The 24,603-nt window shown below is 38.6% G+C and overlaps 1 protein-coding gene across 1 annotated transcript in view; it reads left to right on the top strand.

Annotated features, from left to right (window-relative positions):
- Positions 1-24,603, top strand: part of cdh23 (cadherin-related 23) — a 277,788-nt gene that overhangs the window by 142,707 nt on the left and 110,478 nt on the right. Inside the window, exons 11-13 of the mRNA XM_049481005.1 lie at positions 3,838-4,026; positions 15,425-15,574; positions 18,510-18,668. Of these exons, the coding sequence (XP_049336962.1) occupies positions 3,838-4,026; positions 15,425-15,574; positions 18,510-18,668 (498 nt within the window). The remainder of the gene's footprint in view (positions 1-3,837; positions 4,027-15,424; positions 15,575-18,509; positions 18,669-24,603) is intronic.

Consider the following 24,603-nt stretch of genomic DNA (forward strand, 5'->3'; position numbering starts at 1 on the left):
CAGCCCTCAGTGGTCTCAGTTTGCTGTAACACTGATAAAAGCCTGACATTTTTTAGAAGTGATAAAGTTTAAACTGTGTCCGTCACAATAACTGTTTATTTTGGGCAGTATATTGTCCCAGAAATAATTTTGCTAAATGATCAGCCTGCAGTATTTCGCTGTACCTGACTGGCTATATAAGGTCTTCCTGTTGCGTGAGCTTTCCAAACATCTGCACAGAAACCTCTCAAAATATCAGCTACATAACCTGCAGACAGGCAGAATAGAGGGCCGATAATCCACAGTTTAAAGAAGACCCTGAGAGAAGAAATAGAGAAGAAGACCCGCAAACGTCTCATCAGATCCGAGGACATCAAAGCCAGGTCAGGATTTACAAAGAAGAACAAAGGAGAGTCGGAATAAAACTTTACAGACTGATCAAAATAATAAAACTAAAGATAAGAGCACACGAGTGTCCTGATGACGCCTGTCTGCACTGAGCTCACTGTCTCTTAGTTAGATGGTTTGAGGAAGGATGTTTGCATGAGTTCATGTTGACCTGAAGAAACCAGTGACTGTAGAAATAGCTTATGTCCTTTTCTTTTTTTAGAGATAAAGACAAATTTGTTCACCATCTTATAAAATCTGCTCATTAGAGAACAGAGGAAGAGTCAGAGTCACTTATTAATCTGGTAGCTCCGCCCCTTTCTCCCGTTCCAACCATCTCAGACTGCCTTCACTGAGCTTACAGAGTGGAATCAGAGCAACTGTAAACAGTAAAAGTGCAGTTCAGAAATGTATTATCAATCCATTTAAATTTACATTAAATTACAGCCCTGAAGCTCGTCTCTGTTTGATTTTTTGTTTTAAGTATGCATTTTTTTTTTTGGTTGGCCAGTGCGGATATTGTTTCTTTTGTAGTGATTAGTAATGATCAGTTTTTTTCTGCATTACTCTGCTTCTTACTGTATATAGTATTTTTTTAAAGCAAAAGTAAATAGTTTCATATTAATATTTTTTGGCTAATTACCCCAGCACCAACATACTAGATGCAGTATTGGAATATTGGTTGTGTGTACCTGTGTATGTGTGTTTGTGTACCTGTGTATGTGTGTGTGTACCTGTATGTGTGTGTGTGTGTGTGTACCTGTGTATGTGTGTGTATGTGTGTGTGTACCTGTATGTGTGTGTGTGTATGTGTGTGTGTGTGTGGCACGTGTGGTTTATTTGTGCATGTGGAATCAAAGTGTTTGTTTTGTTGATTGCAAACCCCCCCCCCTCCACTCCCGCAGTTCAGCCTCTCCATAATTAAAATCAATGATCTCCTCCAGACCCGCCCGAACTCCACGCCGACCGGAGCCGAGGCTAAAGGAGCATCTCCAAAAAACATATTCATAAGTTATGGATTTTCTTCCACTTCTTTTCTCTTTCCTGCTCCGCTGTTCTCTCTCGGCTCTCGTCGGAGGAGATATCGATTTTGAGTGCAAGAGTAATAAAACTAATTTCTCAACTTCACAAAGCTTTGGATAAGTGCAGAAATACGCTGCGCTTCAGGTCAGTGCGTTTAGGGTTTTTTTTTATGGAGGCCAGCGGGGGCGGGGTTAAAACGATAAAATGCTGTGATTGCTCGCGACTCACAAGCTCCCCTCATCTCTCCTCCAATTACTGTTATTGGAGCTCTGATAGAATCGGCCATTCTTCTGCTGCTCTCTGTACATCAGCTACAGCTATTACTCACCAGACTCTAAAGAAGAGCGAAAACTGATCTCAGATCAGAATGAATGAAAATCTTCAGATTCATCAGAATATTTATATTTATTACATTAGTCTAACACTGCATTGAGAGTGAATTCTTCCTGTTGATGAATAGTTTAGTGTTTAGGGTAGTTCAATGTGCAGAAATGTGGCCTTTATTGTATTTCTTCTGCCAGTTGTGTCTCCATTTTTTACCTTTTAACACAATTTGAATCAAGCAGTTGTTCTTTCAGTGTACCAACAGAAATGCTTTTATTGTGACTTTTATAGACAACATTCTAATTTCTCACTGCATATGTAACTGTGTACAGTGTGTGTGAGTGTGTGTGAGTGTGTGTACAGTGTGTGTGTGTGAGTGTGTGTGTGTGTGTGTGTGTTCTGCACTGCTCGTCACATGGTGCTGGTTCATCAGTGATTGCTGTGCTGATTGGATGGAGGAGGGGTTGTGGATAAGAGGGTTATATTGAGGGCTGTTATGATGATTCAGTTCTTTGATTAGATCATTCTGTCCGTCAGACTCTGTGGTTCCCGTTTATCCTCTGGATCACTCATCTCCTCTCTAAACCACACGCAGGAGATCTGCTGGGTTAGAAGAACAGGTGAACATGGCAGCCCTGTTTATTAGAGATGCGGTGAATGAGAGTCTTGAATTTTCAATAAAATGCAGCTCAGAATCTGAAATGAATCATAAATTTTGTAAAATAAACTGAACTAGTATTGTATCCTAATACTTGTGGATTGTCTCATGGAAGCCGGTGAACACTGCACTGCCCACTGAGGGTGGTAATGCCTGCTATAGTGTTTCCACAGTGTACACACATGACTCTACAGTTTACAGAGTTACATCAAATGTAATTCATAAATGTAGTCCTAATACATTTAAGTTAGTGCTGTCAAAAAGAACTACAATTTGCATTGGCAACGCAGGCTCGCATACACAAGTACATGCCACAGTGCGCTGACCCTAAACCACTAAACCTACAACTCTTTTCTGCAGCTTTTGCAGACTGTATACAGAGCTGTGCAATATATAAAAACACATACTGTTAATTTAACCGAGTGGTGTGAAGGAATCTGATCAGCCAAACACCCATCAGCCAGGTCGTGATTAACATCAGAACTGTGTTTATTTGTTTTGTTTGAAATGGAAGATGTTTGGCTAACCCAACTTACAAACACTGGACTTAAATATTGATATTGGTCATGAAATATACTTTTTGTTGGGCACTGCATTACAGAGCTCCCTGTAGTAAAACTAATCCTGTTAAATTTGAGTTTAAATACGTGTGGTTTGTTCATTAAGACCCTCTCATCCTCTTCACTCACAGTTTAAAAGCACTGCTTTAAAGCTCCACCAGGAACATGTGAGAAACATGTGTCTCACAAGCTGCTCAGGCTCTGCTATAGAGGAACAGGGATGTTTAATCCCTCAGTTGATTCTGTACCATATGCTGCTACTCCAACGCTGAGTTATGCTGCTGATTGGTGTGTGCGTGTTTAATGTGAGTTTAGGTGTGATTTTTATATCACCACTGTACCACAGAAACCCTGTGTTTCCAAAATGACACAATAAAAAAAACAGCGGTCAGATTCACAATATGGAAAACTTAAAAAAAAACAAGTACACAAGTACATGCTGCAGTACACAGTGCAGAAGCGCTGCACTATTTAAATAGCAATACACCAAAGTCTTAGGTAAAGCCCTCATTGTTTATACTAGTTAATACTAACAGGTTTACTTGGTACTGGTGTTTCTAGTGCTGTAATCAGTGTTTCAGTGTGTTGAACATTTGATGTAAATATAATATGTTGTGGTTTTACAACCTACATCAGTCAGTGAGCCAAAACATTATGACTATGACTCATAAAAGCATTGGCTCATCTGGGTATGTCTCTATAAGTAGACGTCAAATAACACAAACCCTGTTACATTATGGTGGAATAAAGTTTTTTTTCCAGTCCTAACAAACATACTCTCTCTCTCTCTCTCTGTCTCTCTCTCTGTCTCTCTCTCTGTCTCTCTCTCTGTCTCTCTCTCTCTCTCTGTCTCTCTCTCTCTCTGTCTCTCTCTCTCTCTCTCTCTCTCTGTCTGTCTGTTTTTAGGGTACAGAGCTGCTGGATGATCGTTCTCCCTCCTCTGCCACCGTCCTCACCACCTTCACCATCCTCCTCATCGATAAGAACGATAACGCCCCCAAGTTTAACAGCTCTGAATACCGCGTGCGCATTACTGAACTGGCTCAGGTGGGCTTCGCTCTGCCCCTGTCCATACAGGTGGAGGACAAGGACGAGGTGAGACACATAAACACACACACACACACACACACACACACACACACACACATTCTTCTAGTTTTATTATCAATATTTTTAGAGATTTTACACCAATTAGGCAGAAGATTAATTTATAAACAGTATAAAATGATAATATGCTGCTTCAGAACATCCTGACAGGTTTCAGATCATTTCTATGAAGCTTTTAATCATTAATGTTTAAATGTTAGATGTGCCTGGAGGGAGAAATAAAGCTGTAGATGATTCAGTTTTTTCTTTTTTTTTTGACCGTAAGACTGTTCGTATTTGATCAGTCTTTGATTATTTTGTATCAGTATTGTTTTGACACGTATGATGTGCAGAACTCAATAATACAGTGTAATGTTTTATTATTAGTTAAATATGGGTGGATATGGGTGTATTTCAATATTAGATATTATTATAAACTACAGGTATAAGACAATTGACTTTAAAGTATAAAATATTGTGATTCGCAGTATCAGTGTTGCTCTGATTCTCAAAAACATAGTACGAATTTATTATTAATAGTTTTGTATTGTACTTCTTCACTGTCTTTATATCCCAGTATTGTGATTGAATTGAAAAACATTTTATTTAATTCAGATTTTATGCACATAACAAGTCAACATTTTCCCTTAAATAAAATAAATATATGAGTCAAGAGAAAGAGTACATAGAGGCCGACGCGTTGGCCTTCTTCAGGAATATTATTATTATTATTATTATTAAATACGTAGCCCGTGGGCTAAACTCAACCCTGACTCCAGACAAAGCTTTTTATCCTGGTGATCTGTCACAATTAGACGTGTCCGTGTCGGCGTGGCGAGCCGCTGGTGACGGTAGTGAGCCGGCTCACGTTATCTCGGCGTCTCAGCGTGTTCACCGTGAGCAAAACTCTCGCCTGCTCTCCATGAAGATATGCTGCTGACTGTTAACAAGCTATTGATCAAGCAGGAGCACCTTTCCAATTACCGAGCTTTCTGTAGCATAGCACCCGTTACACAACACAGCGCTTCTCTTCCTCCTCCAGAGTTTATTCAGGAGTGTCGGGTAAGAGCTCGCCAACTCTACGTGTTCCTGAGAAGATGGAGGACAAACAACCCTGCCCAACAGTCTTTAATATTGAAATTTATATTTAAATATGATATGAGAGTGATACAGTCCCAGTGTTACATTATTGGTATTAATTGAGAAGGTGTGAGAACAGTTCCAGTTATTCTGCAGGTTTTTGAGATTAAGGTAAATAAGGATATGAGCGTAATAAAATATTTAATAATATGTAAACCGTTTGGAGGTTCTTTCTGCTGTTAAATCAGTAAACTAACTTTAATATCAAATTTGGAAATTAGATAGATAGATAGATAGATAGATAGATAGATAGATAGATACTTTATTTATCCCGAAGGAAATTTAGGAATTAAAATGTCTAAAAGGCATATAAAGATATTGAAGGATTGAGGAAGAATAATATTTATAATTTATTTTTTTACTTTCTGTGTTGTTTTTTAAGACCTTTGGGTAGATTTGCATAGATATCAGACATTCTAAGGCCTTTTTTAATGTTAAGGTCTTTTTTAGGTAAACAATTTTAGATGTTTTATATTATATATGAATTTTAAAGAGAAGCATGTTGCGAATTATTCTTAATACAAAGAGAGTAAACTAAGAGTAAGTGATTATAACTCTATGCAACAAAACTGCACTGTGATTTGCAGCAACTTCTAGAAACTAGAAAGAGGGTGGTAACAAACAGAGCAAAACTGCATCTGATTAAAACCATATTCAACGTGTTCAGTACTTATAGGAAAACTCAGATCAATAAAAAAAAATATTCTGAAAAAGACTGCAGGACATGCATTAAAATGTTGGTATGTCACGCTGTACTTGTACAGGTAATTATTTAGGTAAATGAAAAAATAAATTAATTTTGTTTCTAAGTAGTAAAAAAGACTTTTAAAAGTCTTAAAAAACATCTTATATTCCATTTCTCCAAAACTATAGATCCCAGTGAGTGAGAACTCAATAAATCCATAGCAAGAATATTAGTGATATTACAGACAATCTCATTATTCAAAGAATTTTCCATTATTACAACACTATCCTCTGTTCTGTATTATATGATATCTAGCTGGTGCATATTTTACATCGTTTTATTTATCAGTAATTTCATACAGATTATTTTAACAGAGAATTTTTCACTATCTAAAGTTTCAGTTGAATTAACTGGCCTCTAATCATATAGTTATATAGTACTTATTACAGAATTACATTAATAACTTGAGTTTGGGCTCCAGTCTGTGTAAATCGTGTGCACTTGTCATGAGCTCTTGTTCAGTGTATCAGCGTGCACGCGGTGCGGTCGCTCTGCAGTGGTGTGAGGTAGTGATGCACCCTGAGGGTAAAGAGAGACACAGAGAGAGAGAGACCCCGAGCTCTGCTCAACAGCAGCCTCTTTAGTCCTACATCATGTGTCTGTCACTTCCTATTAGTCATATCTAGCCACTCAGTACACACACACACACACACACATGCAGACACATGTACACACGTTTTCACACCTCCTCACTCCTCGGTCTCTGTGCGTTCACTCCAGCAGAGCAGAACTCGGAGCACGTTCAACTCTACTACCATTTAATTTGCTTTAGAGGAGACGGGACAGAGCGTCAAATTATAGCTAACGAGCGAAATCAATCAGCGAGGGCGGAGATAAGCCCAGAGCCAGTCAACTCTGATTGATTCCTGCTTCGCCCGGCCGGGATGGAACCTGACAGATAAACGGAGAGAGCAAAGAAAAGAGAGAGAGCGAGAGCGAGAGAGAGAGAGAGAGAGGGAGAGAGAGGGAGAGAGAGGGAGAGAGAGAGAGAGAGAGAGAGAGAGAGAGAGAGGGAGAGAGAGAGAGAGGGAGAGAGAGAGAGAGAGAGAGAGAGAGAGAGAGAGAGAGAGAGAGAGAGAGAGAGAGAGAGTGAGAGAGAGACAGAGAGAGAGAGAGAGAGGTAAGAAGGTAAGCTTTTGGCTGAAGACAGTGTGAAGAAGACAGCAGGAGGTAAAGGAGAGTAAGAAGGAGGGATAGATTTGTGTAGCATGTGGCAAATTTTGATAACTCTTATGTTGATTTGTGGGTCTCCGATTGGTCTTCCAAACTGTTCCAATAATTTCCTGTTTGAATGAGCATCAGCAGCCAGAGTCTGAGAGAGCATGATCAGCTGTTCTCTGTCTGTGGGTTTAGGCGTCGTTCTCTCCCCTCATCTCTCCTGTTCTGATGCTGAGCACTGCAGACATGCGTTCGCTGATGTATCAGAGGATCTGGGGATCTGGTGCTTTCCTCCGAGCATGTTGACTACCTGGCGATTCTGCATTGGTGGAAGTTAATAAAAGAGGCGGAGTCTGACTTCACATATATTAGAGCATGTGCTGGCCTTCACCCTCCTGGTGTTAAAGATGTTGCTGGTGATGGAGGAGTACATATGAATAACATGCTGTTAATTGAATGCAAATGCAGTTCATTATGTAATTATATCTGTCATTATGAATTGCATTTTAATAGTATAGCTGAATAACATTTCAGAGAAGGAGGATAAAAACAGCGTGTTTGAGAATCTTAAAAAAGCGCTATATAAATAAAATGTATTATTATTCATTCAGAATTATGCAGAATTCAGCTTTACATTGGGGTTATTTGGGGCGGTTGGGACAGGGGTCTGTGGGAGATTTGAGGGTTGTAGGACTCATTCAGTGGTGTAGGCTTTCTTGCACCACCTGCCTTCAGTTCAGTAAATATTTTAAGTCGTTTTTCTCATGTAAAGTTGCTGTTTTGAGATTTTGGAGATTTTTATTTTGACACTGATAACTTATATAAGGCTGGAGTGACACGTGGACGTAATCAAAGAGGTTTATGATGAAAATGCTTTGATTAGCACAGTGTGCACAGCATAAATTAGTATGGAAATGTGAATACACGTGATGCAGATGTGTCTAGTGGTTCATCACTGAGAATTCTCTACTTTAGACCCCTGATTCTTCAATATTTCTACTAAACTAAAGGATAGTTATAAGGATATATTCAAGAAACAGTTTATACTAAATATTAGTGAACATTGCAATGAGGATTTGATTGAATCCACCCTAATGAGGGTATTATTGAGGTCAGGTACTAGTGTTGGATGATCAGTTCTGCCATTACAACTTATTCCAAGTTATTGTATAAGTGTATAAATGATATGTGCAGGTTATCAATGTACTCATAAGGAAACAGACTCTGTTAATTCAGTTTATTCCAGAAGAAACACAATATATTTACCTCAACTCACACTAACAAGTGCACTGCATTTAAGAATCTTTAGAGCTGTATAGAGTCACAGAACCATAAAGCTTCAGTAGACAGTGTATTTAGGGGAGCTTTAGCTGCTGTATGAAGGAGAGAGGGGTATTTATTGAGTGATGGAGAAGGTCACTCTCTCTCTGCCTCCTCTTTGCCCTCTTTACAGCTCAGAGAGCACCGCATTTCTACTGGGATTAACACTGCTTTATTTCCCAGAGCCAGAAGCCTACAAGAAAACACCAGCACACACACACCCAGCACACACACACGTATACACCCTCACACTTAAACACACTTCGTTCTGTATCAGCGTATCCAGATATCTTTTTTCTCGACAACAAGCAGGACTTCTTCACACCTTATATTTCGATTTAGGCAACAGCTTCGCTTTTTCCATTCCTTTCTGAACGTGTGAAGATGCTCACACACACACACACACACACACACACACACGCCAAACTTTTCCTGCATGGATTGTCTGCAAACTTTGCACGCTTTGACGGTTGGGTGACAGGCTGGTTTTATCCTTCCTCTAAAGGCAGAGGCAAATGGACGGGCAATTACGCCTTATGGCCAGTGTGTACTGACATCCCTGCATATTGGATGGCTATTTAAATAGCCTCCCATCAGCCACAATGGCTCTCTAAGAGCTCCAAACAAAAAGAAGAAGAAGGAGGAAAAAAACAAGGGGTTATTTTAACCGCCAGCGTAATGCGGCCATCGATCCAGAACGGCCGTCTCCGAGAGCGAGAGTCTAGATCCTTCAGTTTCTGAGACTCCGTGTTTGTTTTATCACGACGCCGTGAGCGCTTGTGATTATAGACATATTTTATGGGCTTTTGGTGTCGCGGAGTGTCGAAAACGCTGCAGCGTTCGGATATCCCTCTCGTCTCTCTGCTGGACTCAGGACGGGGTTCGGGTACGAAGCTCTACCTTGTTAGGCGAGTTTGAAAGCAGCGATCGGACAGAGAGTTCTCCTTAAAAAGTGACGCGCAGGACAGGTGTCCCGAGTTTTCTAACGGTCTACACTCACTTACTTTTCATTTAAGCTTCTGAATGACCGCCTGACTGTCTGCTGCTTACAGAGTGTCAATTAGACTGAGGACAGCGGGCTGTGGAGATTGTCGTTCGTTAGTCGATGGATTTCTCCCAGAGGCTGAGAGTCTGAAGTGCACGGCAGGATAGCAGCGGTCCAGAAAGAAGATGTCTTAAATAAGTGATGTACAGCATTGTTTCTCCCTCACATCAACATAGTCATCACTTTTCAGAAATGTGTAAAAATCATGAATAAGACGAGTAAAACCACCAAAAAAATGTATCCGTCTTTTCCAGCTGCTTCTTCTTCTGTAAGGGAAATGTTTCTGCTGACGCTGTGACATTGAGTCCTATTTTATTGGCATAACTTTAAAAAAGTTAGCTTTAGTCATTCTAGTGTTAAATTAACCAAATTCTATTATTAAAGAGGTATCCACAAATATTTGGATATACATAAAAGAGTGCCTTTCATAATGTTTAGGAGACAGATACTGTGTTGTTCATCTGCCCATATGCTCCATTTTTTGGAGCATATTTTATTTTACATATATTATACTTATATTATAAAGCGTTCATGGTTACTCAGTTGTGTCCCATTGCTTCTTTAGTTTAGGCATTAGATATATGTTGGCTTACCTATAAGCTTTCAAACTCCTTTGGAGTTTATAGTTAATATACACTTAGGATCTATTATGAATATGAAAAATGTAAAACACACTCAGGTATGTTGATTAATCTTTGTTATTTGGGATCTGTGTAAAATATCATTGAGAAGAAAGAACACAATGGTGGGTTCTTTAGTTATAGAGGGACTGGTAGACCAAGTGAAACTTTCATTTCTGTTGGGAGAAAAATCTTCACTAAGAAAAAAGAAATCAATTGTCTGTCTGAAAGATCAGATATAAAACCTTTAAAGGTGTTTGTTAGACAGTATTTGCAGACGACTTTATGAACAGAAATACAGAGTGGCCAAATTACAGTGTGCAAAAGAGCTTAAAAGAGCTGCAGGACTCTGAGAAAAGGTCATGTGAACAGATGAGGCCAAGATTAACCTGAATCTGAGCGACAGAAAGAGCAAAGTGTGAGAACAATGAAAAGAAATGTAGACAATTCAGTTCAGGTTGATGGGGTGCCGGGGGTTGGGCATGTGTGGCAGACACTGGGTACACTGATTAAATAACTGCTGTAAAATGTGGTGGAGCAATGAATTCTGGGATAAATGACCGTCTTATTACTGTTTGGGTTTTACTAAATGCCTCCAAAATCTTTATAGCAACAGAAAATGAGTGAATAATTAGCATTTAGTCTCTAAAATCAAAACTCAGTCATCAACAAACCCCTTTCAGAAAACACTTAAGGCCACACTGACATTTCTGTGCTTTTGTTTGGGCATCATCCATAACTGCAAATTATAATACAGCCTAATTAGGGGGAGCATATGCGGATACTCCTGTCAGATGATGTATTGTTTGTTATTCACTATCGTGAAATTATATTTGGTGATATTGATATGGCTGACAGTTTCTGTGAGCATGCTGACCCGTCAGCGTTTCCAGATGACTGTCTTTAAACAATCTAACAGAAGTAGATCATTTTGTTGCACATAGAAAACTTTTATTATTTATTCAGCTAAAGTCCCTATTAATAGTAAGGAATGTACTGAATATTTGTGTGAAAGTGGTCTTGATATTGCATTCATTTTATGTAAAGCACACACACATCGATGTGCATGGGATTAGTAGAACCTGTGAGTATTTATTATGGATCAGAAGAAGGGAAAAGGCTCTAGAATTCATAAAAAATGAAAAAGGCGTGGCATATTCAGACTGCACTAAACTCAGAAAGTTATATATATATCTCCATCTCACTCAGGTAAATGTATTCCCCCTGAATAGAGCTGATGGAGGAATATTAAAACCCTTGTTTTCTCATCATGAACCCAGTTCAGGTGAAGCAGATGAATGAGAGATTTTTATAAATGAGAGATAAAAGAGGGATGAATATCTGAGGTTAACCTGTAGTTGAGCTCCTGGGCGTGGTCAGTGAGGAGCGCTCGCTCCCGTTGCTCAGTTTTAAAGTTGTTAATGTGTTTTTTATATATTTGGTGGTGATTCTGTAACGGAACACCCGGGGTTAAATGTTTATTGAACTCCAAAACAATTTTCTCTCCTTGGATCAATCGCCCGCACTGCGGTCACGAGCCGCTTCGCCTGCAAATGGGATCCAGCAGGGACGCATGCATGTGTGTGTGTGTACAGGAGTGTGTGTGTGTGTGTGTGTACAGGAGTGTGTGTGTGTGTGTGTGTACAGGAGTGTGTGTGTGTGTGTGTACAGGAGTGTGTGTGTGTGTGTGTGTGTGTGTGTGTGTGTGTACAGGAGTGTGTGTGTGTGTGTGTGTGTGTGTGTGTGTGTGTGAGTGTGTGTGTGTGTGTGTGTGTGTGAGTGTGTGTGTGTGTGTGTGTGTGTGTGTGTGTGTGTGTGTGTGTGTGTGTGTGAGTGTGTGTGTGTGTGAGTGTGTGTGTGTGTGTGTGTGTGTGTGTGTGTGTGTGGCACACAGTGTGTGAAGCATAGAGGTGGGATTGTCTCTGGGGAGTTCTGATAAGAGCGAACCTCTGACCCGTCTCCTCACACACACACACACACACACACACACACACACACACACACACACACACACACAGAAAGAGAGATTAGTGTGTTGAAAGAAAGAGAGATGACAGCAGAAAAGATTGAAAGGAGATGAAAAGATGGTGAGAGAGATAAGTATGGAGTTCACAAAGAGTCTACAGACCTGATTCACAAAGTCCCTCATCATAGTGGTCAACACACTAATCTCTCTCACTCTGTGTGTGTGTGTGTGTGTGTGTGTGTGTGTGTGTGTGTGTGTGTGTTGAATTAGTTAGCTGATAAAATCGGTCAGTATTAAAGTTACACAGGTTTATCAGAGAACAGAACATAAACACAGAACAAGAGCTTCACCAGTAATACTTAAGTAAATTACAAATACTTAAGCATGTACTTAATATTTAAGTATATATCACACTTAAAGTAAAGTACAAATACTTACGTTTGGTATTGTAATGTAATGAGTTAAAATTCTGTAATATTTGGGTAATCCTTTTCTTGTAATAGACTCGCCTGTACCACAAGGAAAATTTAATCTCAGTAAAATATTTATTCAGGACTCTAATATACAGCAGCTGCCTGTAACCAGCTGCTCACTCATTACAGCATTAAAACCCAGAATTTAAACACATTACAGCTGCTTTTTAAAATGTTTCTTTGTAAAATTGGTTGTTAGGAAGCAAAACAATCAGCATCCATTAAGTTTCTTCTGGATCTGATTTAAGACTCACTGATTGTGTGGGAACCTCCGTCGACAGCAGCAGTGCTGATCATGGTCGAGGTTCTGAATGATTTCTATTTAAAATAAAGTAATCTAATGATACGAGTTCTTTAAATCAATTATTTTCACACCTGAGCTAAAGACGATCACATGATCACAATCAGATCTCTTCCTGTCTTAAGTCCTGTTGGAACAGAATTATTGATTATGTATTTATTTAGTAATTATTACCAGAGTTTCCCAGTGATTTCATTCCAGTCTGTGTGCTGGCCAGCAGTTTATACAAATATACATTTATATATATTTATATACAACTATATGTGTGCTTACTTGGAAGATTAATATACTGTGATATAAAAATCAGCCAAACTACACTGAGATATTATAGTATAATTTATTTATTCGAATTTGTAAAACAGTCTCACTTTTATTCCTTGGCTTTTAACCCAATTTGAGACTTTGTGCTTGTTTTATTTATTTATTTTCACTTATTTTATTTTACTGTTTCACTTATAGATTCATCTAAACTATTCTTATTGATACTTATAATTTAATTTGTCTTATTGTTTCTAGTATTTGTTTTTATCCAGTAGTTTGCGATGTACAGCACTTTGTTGCGTCTGTTGTTGTTTTTAAAGTGCTCTATAAATAAAGTTGAGTTGAATTTTGTTTTAAACCCAGAATATTATTGTGATTAATCTGATTAAATGTTTTAATTGATTGATACCACTAGTAAATATATATTACTCCACCTCCCCATGTGAAACTAATCCCAAACAAACAGGGCTCTCTGTCTCTCTCTCTCTCTCTCTATCCCTCTCTCTCTCTCTATCTCTCTCTCTCTCTCTGTCTCTGTCTCTGTCTCTCTCTCTCTCTCTCTCTCTCTCTCTGTCTCTGTCTCTGTCTCTCTCTCTCTCTCTCTCTCTCTCTCCTCTCTCTCTCTGTCTCTGTCTCTCTCTCTCTCTCTCTATCCCTCTCTCTCTCTCTCTCTCTATCCCTCTCTCTCTCTCTGTCTCTGTCTCTCTCTCCTCTCTCTCTCTCCTCTCTCTCTGTCTCTGTCTCTCTCTCTCTCTCTCTCTCTCTCTCCTCTCTCTCTCTGTCTCTGTCTCTCTCTCTCTGTCTCTCTCTCTCTCTCCATCCATTAATCAGAGAGAGGGTGAGTTTGAGCAGGAATCTGATGAGTCATCTGTAGACTCTTCCTGCTGCCACATGTTTCCTCCTCTCTCCTCTCGGCCCACACTCCTCCTCTCCTCCTCCTCTCGCTCTTCTCCTCCGCCGGAGAGGCGGAGACAGAATGACAGTAATGAGGATCTCTCTGACACGTCTTCATTTGATGAAATCTCTCTCGGCCGCCGCTCTCGCGCTGCGAGGGTCAGGGCGCTAAGCTAGCTCTGCTAATTCTGAGCTCAGGTTTAGCAGCCGGCTGACTCGGACCTCGACTCGTCGTGATGCAATTACAGATCCGAGCAGCAGGAGAGCTGAGCTGCGTGATGGGAGGATAATTGCTGTATCTAAGCTAAACTGGGAGCCACTGGAAACCCCACACTTACGGGAGAGGTTTATTTTGGCCTCCAATCCACAGAGCTGTTCTGCTCCCAGATACTCCACATCCTCACACTGTCCTCTGACCAGCAGTTTCTAAACCAACAATTACATTTAAACATCATTTACATAAAGAGGATGTTCCTTATTTACACAAAACTTTATTGAACTCACCAGTTAAAAAGGTCAGATTTTTGCTGTTTGCTAATTTACCACAGCATGACTTGGAGAATGAAACTGAAACACCTGTCATCATTTTAGTGTGGGATTTTAGGTTTCATGGCTAAATTGGAGCAGCCTGGTGTTCAATCTTCATTAATTGCACATTGCAGCAGTAAGAGCAGAGTGTGAAGGTTCAATTAGCAGGGTAAGAGCACAGTTCTGCTCTAAATATTACAATGCACACAACATTATGGGAGACATACCAGAGTTCAAAAGAGGACAAATTGTTGATGCACGTCTTGCTGGAGCATCTGTGACCAAGACAGCAAGTCTTTGTGATGCATCAAGAGCCACGGTATCCAGGGTAATGTCAGCATACCACCAAGAAGAACCGACCACATCCAACAGGATTAACTGTGGATGCTGTAAGAGGAAGCTGTCTGAAAGGGATGTTCTGGTGCTAACCCGGATTGTATCCAAAAAACATAAAACCACGGCTGATCAAATCACGCAGAATTCAATGTTCACCTCAACTCTCCTGTTTCCACCAGAACTGTCCGTCACCACAATCAATTATTGTGCTCTAAAACCAGGTGTTTCACTTTCATTCTCCAAACCCTGTATATATATATATATATATATATATATACATATATTTTAAGTTTACTTAAAAAATTGTTTCCGCATCACATATAAAAAAAGAAACATAAATAAAAAGATACATTAGCAAAAAGTATAATTATATCTCGATGGGACAATAGGACGGTACAAAAAACATGAGTACAAAAAGGACTTTCTCTGAAAGGCACTTTTTTGTACCTCAATATAAACTACAGCCCCAGAGACAAACTTTATACTCTTTTAATCTGTACAAATCTGTACTTACTTTTCTCAGTGTGTATGTACTGATCACAGAACAGCAGAAAAGAGAACCTTATATCAAATATTCAGGCATGTGAAATAATAACCCCTTTCTCTCTCTCTCTCTGCAGGGAGTGAACAGCATGTTCGAGGTCATTTTAATGGGGAATAATTCGGACCACTTCAGCATCTCCCCCACGTCGGTGCAGGGTCGTGCTGATATCCGTGTGCGGGTGGCCATGCCGCTGGACTTCGAGACCATCAGGAGCTACAGTTTTTCAGTGAGTAAATCAGCACCAGCATCTCACTCACACTGTTTTACTAACAATTCATACTAACACATTCTCATTACATTAATCAGCTTTATAAATGATTTAGTTAATTATCCTAATAAGACATTAATATAATATCATTAATTAAGTTATAACTTCATTAACCACACACTTCTGCGTGATCGTTATGCTGGCATTAATGTATTTCCTTAAAGAGAATAATCAGAGAATAGGTTTTCCTACACTAGTTGACTGTAAGCTGTGTTTAGGCTTGTTTATGAGATTATTAACAGTACTGTACATCATCATGCCGTGCATTAAGTGCAATGTGTTTTATCATCACACACAGAGAATACCCTACTCTTCTATAACAGTAAGATATAAACAGCCTCTAAATAACTTATTTTAATCTGCTGAAAAACTGTCCTCTATAGGTACATTTTTTTTATCTGTTATTAGGACAGCAGACCAGAACACCAGGCTGAAACTCCATCACTGTGGTCTGCATATTAAAAAGAGAGGCTCATGCTTCAGAGTGCAGCTCCATTTAAAATCTGTTGTGCTGTTTCTCTGTTGCAGGCAGTATTCAGAAAACAGCTTCACTGAACAAAATGCTCCATTCAGTAAATATCACATTCACCGGCAATAAACACTTACTCAGAAATGACTCAACACTTCATTTAGTCTTCATATGAAGGATTCTCCAAATCCTATAACCAGAATATTTCATCAGAATTCATCCTATTTTTTATAGCTTCTAAAAGGTTTCTGTCTAAAATAATGTGCATTATAAACAATATAAACACTCTCAGTGGATAATATGTTAAAAGTTGAGTTATGATTGTAGGTATGTTATTCTCAATAAGCATTATCTTATTATCTACAGTTTTATTATTAGATGGTTGATTATTCAGACATGCAGTTTGTTCACAGATTGGTTTATAGAACTGCTTACCATTTACTTATCCATCGTTTTATAAGTAATTTTGAACTTTACTTTTGTAAAAAGTTCACTTCACTATTGTAAGTCGCTTTGGATAAAAAGTGTCTGCCAAATTTAAATGTAATGTAATGTAAATAGAGGCACTATATCAAAAAATGTCTGTATTTTTTGAAAAGTTAATGCAGAATATTTGTTAAACCCATTAAAAGAAAGCGGAAAGTCTGAGTAAACCCCACCATGATTGATGTTTTAATGGCGTACATAAAAAAAGACACAATCTGACACTGTCCAAATACGTACTGATATGAATGTATTTTTAAAATAATGAAAAAGTAATTATAATTATAAGTAATTATATAAAGATAAACCCCTCAGTGATGAGTTAGTTGAGTTGAGTTGTGTTTGCTGGTGCTGTTTTATTCTGGGTGTTTAGTGGGACTGAGCGAAGCCTGAAGCCGCAGTTCCTGCAGTTTGACACACTGCTGCACTCGACGCTGCCGGCCTCAGGAACAGAAACACATTTAAATAACGTCTCGTCTTCAGGCCGAACTCGCCGTACTATCACTTTCATTCTCAGAGTCCTGTTCTGTTGTTGAACAGTTCCAACCAGATGCAGACGAGCCGGGTCTCTAAACCCCTCTCTGACTAGAGTTCGACTAAAAGCTGCAGAGAAATCTTGAATAATTTATCAGTTTTGAAACTGTACGAATATATATATTCTAAACTGTATCGTACATCTGTCATATGAGGAAACTTTATTATTTTTTATAGAGACACCTTACAGTATATAACTTAAATATACAGTGGTGTGGTATACTGCATAATATAGCTGATAAACGCAGTGATATTTGAGAAGTGAAATGATGTTTATAGGATTTACAGAAATTGTGCAATAATTCTTTAAACCAAACTAAGCAGGGGCATAAATTTATAAATCTGGGCCACAACAGAAAAAATGATATTAGTATTTAGTAGATATGATATAACAGAAATAATATTACAGCATCTAAACTCTTCCTATGGCTTTTAATAAGCATCTGGCTTCTGGTTGAAGGTATTTTGTATTTGTATTTTGGATCATTCTTCTTTACAGATCATCTCCAGTTCAGTCAGATTTGATTCAGGTTTTTGATCATGAACAGCCGCTTTAAATCACACCACAGATAATATTCATTAATATTCAGGTCTGAGATGATCTTTGATGATCTGATGATCATTTCAGAATGTTGTTCTTGTTCCTCTGCATGAATGCTTTAGTGCTTTAGTAGATTTTGAGCAGAGTTTAGTGTTTAGTGTTTTGGGTCATTGTCTTGTTGGAGAGTCCAGCCCCGGCGCTTTAACTTTAACTTTCTCACTGATTCTTTGACATTGTTCTCAGATTAAAAAAATCAGTGAGGTATACATTATAATTTATTATTTTTAGTCATTTTTAAAGGCTTTAACAGTGAAAATTAAAGAATAAAGAGAAATAACAGTAAGTCTCTCTACACACCACAGCAAGAGAGAGAGAGATCCCGTACATCCCGTAGTTTTCTACAGGATTAGACGAGCTGTGTGTGTGCATTTGCACATCTGTGTCAGCAGCGGGTGCACATTAAAGAACATTACAAAATACATTAATTAGAAGAGGTGTTCATAAATATTTGGACCTATATGGTATAGTACGACTCAGCTCTTCATATTGTATATGAGCAATGATGTGCTATATGAAGTGAAATCAAATGAAGTGTACTTTCACTGGATCAGAATTTATGCCATATGCTAATTTCTTTAAGTGTACACTAATTTCAAAGTAATATTTCCTGAAGCGCTCAATCACATCATTCTCATTTCCCCTCAAACTCAGCGGCCACATAATAAATGGAATCATTCATTACGGTGACAGCCCGGCGTAGAGCGGCGCCGCCGTAATGAAATCAGCAATATAGACAAATGAATTATTGATAGAAGAACTGAGACTTTTCTGAAACTGATTCTCCCTCCTGCTGCTCTAAATTCCAGCTGTACGCCAACGAGTCTCTGTCTGAACACGTGGGATTCGCTCGAGTCTTCATCGACCTGATCAACGAGAACGACAACCGGCCCGTCTTCAGCCAGAGCCTCTATAACATCAGCCTCCCGGAGAGCACGCCGGCCGGCACGTCCCTGCTGAGGATACAGGTACCTCACCTTCATTAATAAATGAATAATGTCCTGTAGAAGACGGGTGGAGCAGACAGGTAATGCCCTGCAGGTGGGAACTGAAGATTGTATACAGCCCATCATGCAGCGGGGGGACATTAGTAAAATTCTGCATCAAAATGATGTGAAAATTCAATATCACAGTAAAAATAACCTAAAAAAAAATCAACTATAAAACAAATCAGAATAACCACTGCTTATGTGAGTCCTGAGATAAACAGCAACTTAATAAACGTTTCATCACATTCTTTTATTTATATACAGTATATATATATATTTTTGAACATTTGGTAAATATATAACAATTCTGCTTCCCTTTACATTTTAAATGATGATATTTTTGAGCAGCCGTATGTCTTCTGGAGTAAAAGAGATCAGGGCATGTGTCTGTCTGATATAATTACTGTGTTATAAGACCTGAAAGAGGAACTGAAAACAAAAACGGAGAAAAAACACACCAAAACAGCCCAGAGTTCAAAGGGTTAAACCTCTTTTAATCCTGTTATTAGCACACACATACACACACAGAGATAGAGAGAGAGATAGAGAGAGATAGAGAGAGATAGAGAGAGATAGAGAGAGATAGAGAGAGAGAGAGAGATAGAGAGAGATAGAGAGAGATAGAGAGAGATAGAGAGAGATAGAGAGAGATAGAGAGAGAGAGAGAGATAGAGAGAGATAGAGAGAGATAGAGAGAGATAGAGAGAGATAGAGAGAGAGAGAGAGATAGAGAGAGATAGAGAGAGAGAGATAGAGAGAGAGAGAGAGAAAGAGAGAGATAGAGAGAGATAGAGAGAGAGAGATAGAGAGAGAGAGAGAGAAAGAGAGAGAAAGAGAGAGAGAAAGAGAGAGAGAGAAAGAGAGAGAGAGAGAGAGAGAGAGAGAGAAAGACTGTCCACCTGTTTGTCAGGACAGTCCTGCTCTCTCTGTGAGTGTACATGATATTCTCTGGTATTTTAACTCCAGCTGAACTCATCAGTAGTCGTGCTCTATAAGTTAGCTGTGTTTTACTGGCTGCTGGAATTGGGTTCATTAGTCTGTATGAATCGTACTCAGTAAATTAAAGGTCACTTTTTAATATCGGCCGGGTGAACCATAAATAAAATAAAATGGCAGCACGTCCTGCAGCTCATAACTCTTACAGCTCATCACTGTTCCTCCATTAATTCCTGCACTCGTCCTCCTTCAGCGGGGACAGTGTGTCTCGTTGTGGACGGGAATCACCGGGGTTTGGAGTGTAGAGTTTACCTGAGCGGGACGCGCTGTGTGATGATCAGATCAATAAAGAGCCGGTTCTGTCCGATTGAATGTTATGATGATCCGTAATAATCATGTTTCTGTCTCTTAACATGGCTTTCAATGAGCACTTAATCATTCATTTAATATTTCTTCTGAAAAAAAGGGTATTAAATAGAGTTTTCCTGTATTTTAGTTTGAGTGAGTGTTTTTGTGGGAGGGCTTTCTGCTAGATTTAGGAGCATTGCTGTGAGGATCTGATTGCATTGCAGGATGTTGAGGTTGGAACTCCATCTTCGCAGCTTTTCCCAAAAGTATTAGGACATTATAGAGCATCATTAATTCCAGAGAGCACAGTTAAATTTATACTCTTTATACTCTTTTATCTGTACAAATCTGTACTTATTTTACTTAGTGTGTACTCAGCATTAAAAAAACTCCAGATCCCATTATAACAGATACAGATACATAAATACAGTAAAGATGAGTGGCTGAGATCTCGTTCTTCGTTTGTTAGTTATTCTAAATAAAGAAGGATAAAGAGAACATTGAATAATACTAGAAATCATAAGGAGAGTTTTTAGATCCTTTATAATATGAATATTTTAATGATTATTTTAATATTGTTGATTTACTGGGTAAATAAACAGTTAATGTCCAGATAAGCAACTTTTAATTACATTTTCATAAAGAAGAGCTAGTATTTTGTACATTTAGTTTCTGCAAGTGATGCACTAGTACCGCAGTGTGAGTTTGCACTGGTCTTGCTTCATGTAAAGAGCTTGTAAATCCATGTCTCTTCCCACAATGCCCTGGAGACACACTGACAGAGACAAGTGTGAAGCAGCAGCTTTATGTCTGGCCTCTTTCAGTCTCCCTCGCTCTCGCTCTCTCCTATCTGCACTGTTTCAGAGTTTATCTCTCCCCTCTGGATCCTTTATAAGGAGCAGTGGATCATTTCAGAACTGCATCTGTAAAAAGTTTAATGGGAGATTTTTAAACAGTCAATTGATTTTTCTCATTTAATTTTTTCCCCATTTACAGTCACTAACTGTACTGATCATTTTAACATGTTAAATCAGTATCAGAGTTAAACTAACAGCACAGTCTTATTACACAGATCCTGTAAAAATGACATTTTGGAGATTCAAACATTCACACAGATTATAACATAATTTACAAGACATTGTGGACCACATTCTGCATTACTATAAATATACTGTACAAATAAATACATTTTCATACAGTACACTATAATCAATAAAATAAACTTAAAATCCTTTAATTTCCCCAAAAATCATCAGAGCTCCTTATAATCCGGTGCTCCTTATGTATGAATTCTATCAGTCAGGTATTAAGGAGCAGTAAAGACACTCCACTGAAGTACAGAGTTATACAGGAGATTCAGTTTAGTTCTCCAGCACCCAGACTGGAGCAGGATTAGCATTAGCATTAGCTGCTAACCACACTAAGCGCTAACTCTTTCACCCTTCAGAGGTGAGTATAAAACAAGCTACGTAGGATGAACTGCTAGCTATTAGCACCCTGGCTAACTGGAACTCTCAGTGTTCCTCAGTGTAGCGCTGTCAGGCAGCATTTACTAGCGCTAAGCGCTGCTGTTAACTGCGTTAAAATACTGATAATCTTAATAAGCTTACTGTAAATAAACGGAAGCGCTTTACTCACCCAAATAAACAGCTTTTAGGAGAAAAAATTGTGTAGATTAACATCCAGCGCTTATTTGACTTTAAAGAATTACAGTTTTGCTGTATTAGAAAGGAAACATGGCAACACCCTTGTTCCTTACTATTGTCATATAAAAAGTGCTTTATAATACTGCACGCCCTATATATACGTTTATAGCAGCACTTGCTACGAATTTGTGGGCAGATTATGCCATTTCCAAGTATCATAAGATAAAAGATTAAAACATTTCACACCAATATTTTTCTGTGACATTATTTACATATTAACAATTCAATCCCTCTTTTTAAAACATAATAGAATTCTCCATTTAATCTGTTTTATTAATTGCTGTGTTGAATCTGCTGAAGCCGATGTGTCGGTATAAACCCGGACGTGTACAGCGGAGTTAATAATAAATGCAGGTTTGCAGTAATAAATAATGAATGAAGTTCTGTGGTAATCACATGTTCCCTCCGCCGCTGCTCACAATCCATCCCGCGAGGTTTCTGTGCAGCAGCACGTCGATGCGGCCGCATGCAGCCGTGCAGCCGCTCTGCTGCAGAAATGAAACCATTAATGAAAGCCCTTATTAATGATTCATGCTGTTAGAGTATTGCTAATTGATCAATTTCATGAAGGTATTGAATGTGAATCTTCTGGGAGATTTACATACACACACACAGACACACACACACACACACACACACACACACACACACACACACACACATGCACACACAGACACATATATATATATGCGCTATGCATTATTTCATATATATGTATATAATATATGCATACATAAACACAGTGCTGTGAATAATTAAGCACCAATAACACTTATAACACAGATTAAAGCCTAATGAGTAGTGAATAAATCATTTACAAATGTCTAATTAAGGCTTTATTAAGCAAATAATAAGACATTAATAAGCGCCTAACTTAAAATGTTACCTATTCTTTTTTATTTGTGTTTTAGCTCATTTACATTTCTCTCTCTTTGTTAGCGTTGGTGATGCACCTGGACAGCTTTGCTGTTTTTCACACTTCAAAGAGTATTTTTTGTGAGAAAGACATCGAACAAGTTTAGATGCTGAATGTGTTTTCTTAAGGGGGGGTGTTGTGTTGTTCCTATTGGCTCAGAGCCTGTGAGAATTATCATAACTTCTTTGATCTCACAACATACCCACCCTATCAACCCAGAACCCGGTGAAGCCTTGTTAGCGCTTAATGATGTTTAATTACTGCTTTTTCCTGTTAATCTGTTGTTCTAATCTGTTTCTCATTTAGCGAGCAGCTCGTTTATCATCCTCACAGCTTGTAAAAAAAACCCTCTTTTTGTGTCTAGGCTGGTAGTTGAGACCCCCATTCTACTCAGAAAAAAAAGAAAAAACGCTCATAAAGGAAGCGGTGGTTTTATGATTGACTGGGTTTTGTGGCGTGAGGTATTAAAGCGCGTGAGACAGGTATTGTTCGGACAGGACAGGTGTACCGACTGCGTTTGATATGGCGGCTTGTTAACGGCTTTATGCACGACCACCTTCATCAGCCGAACGACAGCACTGACTTAATAGAGGCTCATAATAAGCAGAGCAATTAGCATAAATTCAGGACCAAAGGTATAATTTAAACTGATTTTAGGGTGAAGTAAGAGATTTCAGCACCACAGCGGTGAACAGCTCCTCGATTTAGAGTCTGTTAGATCAATAAACACAGAATACTCTGATTACACTACAACCTGAAATCAGAGAACGCTCAGGCCTTAAACACCTCGCAGAAATTATTGAGACATTAAATAATTCACCACTTTATAAAGTTATCATTGTATATCAGTTTACTAAAAGAAAGGATTGATTCAGTAAAAATAAATGAAGTAAAGTTGCTAAAAGAAAGGATTGACTGAAGTTCAGTTCACTTATTTACTCTGTGTAACTCTATTTAAGTCTTGAAACTGAGTTGAAGTTACTTAAATTTACATGAAATTAAATTCACCTAAAAAAAAGCAAATGCAGAAAGATGCAAAACCTTTTTTAAGTGAATTTTACGCCTCATTTTTTCAGTGTGTGGATTTCCACACTTACAAGATAAGCTTTGCTTCATGCAGACTGTTCCTCAGACTGTTCCTCAGACTGTTCCTCAGACTGTTCCTCAGACTGTTCCTCAGACTGTTCCTCAGACTGTTCCTCAGACTGTTCAGATTGAGCTGGAACTTCACGCTACACTCTGCACATATTTGTATTAATGTTTCTGGTGATAGGAAGTGTGTGTAATTTGCTCCGCTCTCTTTATTGCTGGTTTTAGTTTGTGATTCGTCTTGATTTGGGTTTTTCCTGCAGAGCTGAGAGCTTTAAATATTTACAAATTGCTCGAGTCAGAAGCCGCCTGAGCTCTTCATTATGACTAACATTAGCACACAACAGAGACATCTCTCAGCCCGGCCCAACCATATGCTCGTTCACTACCCACACTAGTGAGCTCCAGCGTGTGCACACCCACTCTGCACTGATATGGAAATGAGGACACACACTCCGAGAAAGAGTGGATTGAGTTTCCAGTGTATTTAAAGAGGTTTTACTCTGCAGATTATACATTTATAAATTTATAAATGTTATTACACTAATCTTAACACTAAAGACGACGTGTGTCGTGTTTATTATCTGTATTATTGATTATAAATGGTTCTAATGTGAAAGGGTATCCTTTCACATTAGGAACTCCAGTATTTTACTTTAAATGTTTTATTAACTGATGAGATATATTTTTAGTTTGGAAATTGCTTTTTTATTTGTTTTTATGGACCAGTAGAAATGCTTTGTTGATTTCAGCCAATCCTGAAGTCCCAAACTGTTATGTAACAGTTTTGATGTATTTAATTTAGTCTGTGATAAGAGATTAGCTCTTGGTACAGTTCTACACAGTGCTGCGCTAGTGTTGAGGCTTTGTAGTGCTGCACTGTGTTCACACTTAAGGCAGAACAGGAAATTTATTTAGC

The sequence above is a fragment of the Astyanax mexicanus genome, chromosome 7 (assembly GCF_023375975.1).
Source record: "Astyanax mexicanus isolate ESR-SI-001 chromosome 7, AstMex3_surface, whole genome shotgun sequence".
In the NCBI taxonomy this organism is placed as follows: Eukaryota; Metazoa; Chordata; class Actinopteri; order Characiformes; family Acestrorhamphidae; genus Astyanax; species Astyanax mexicanus.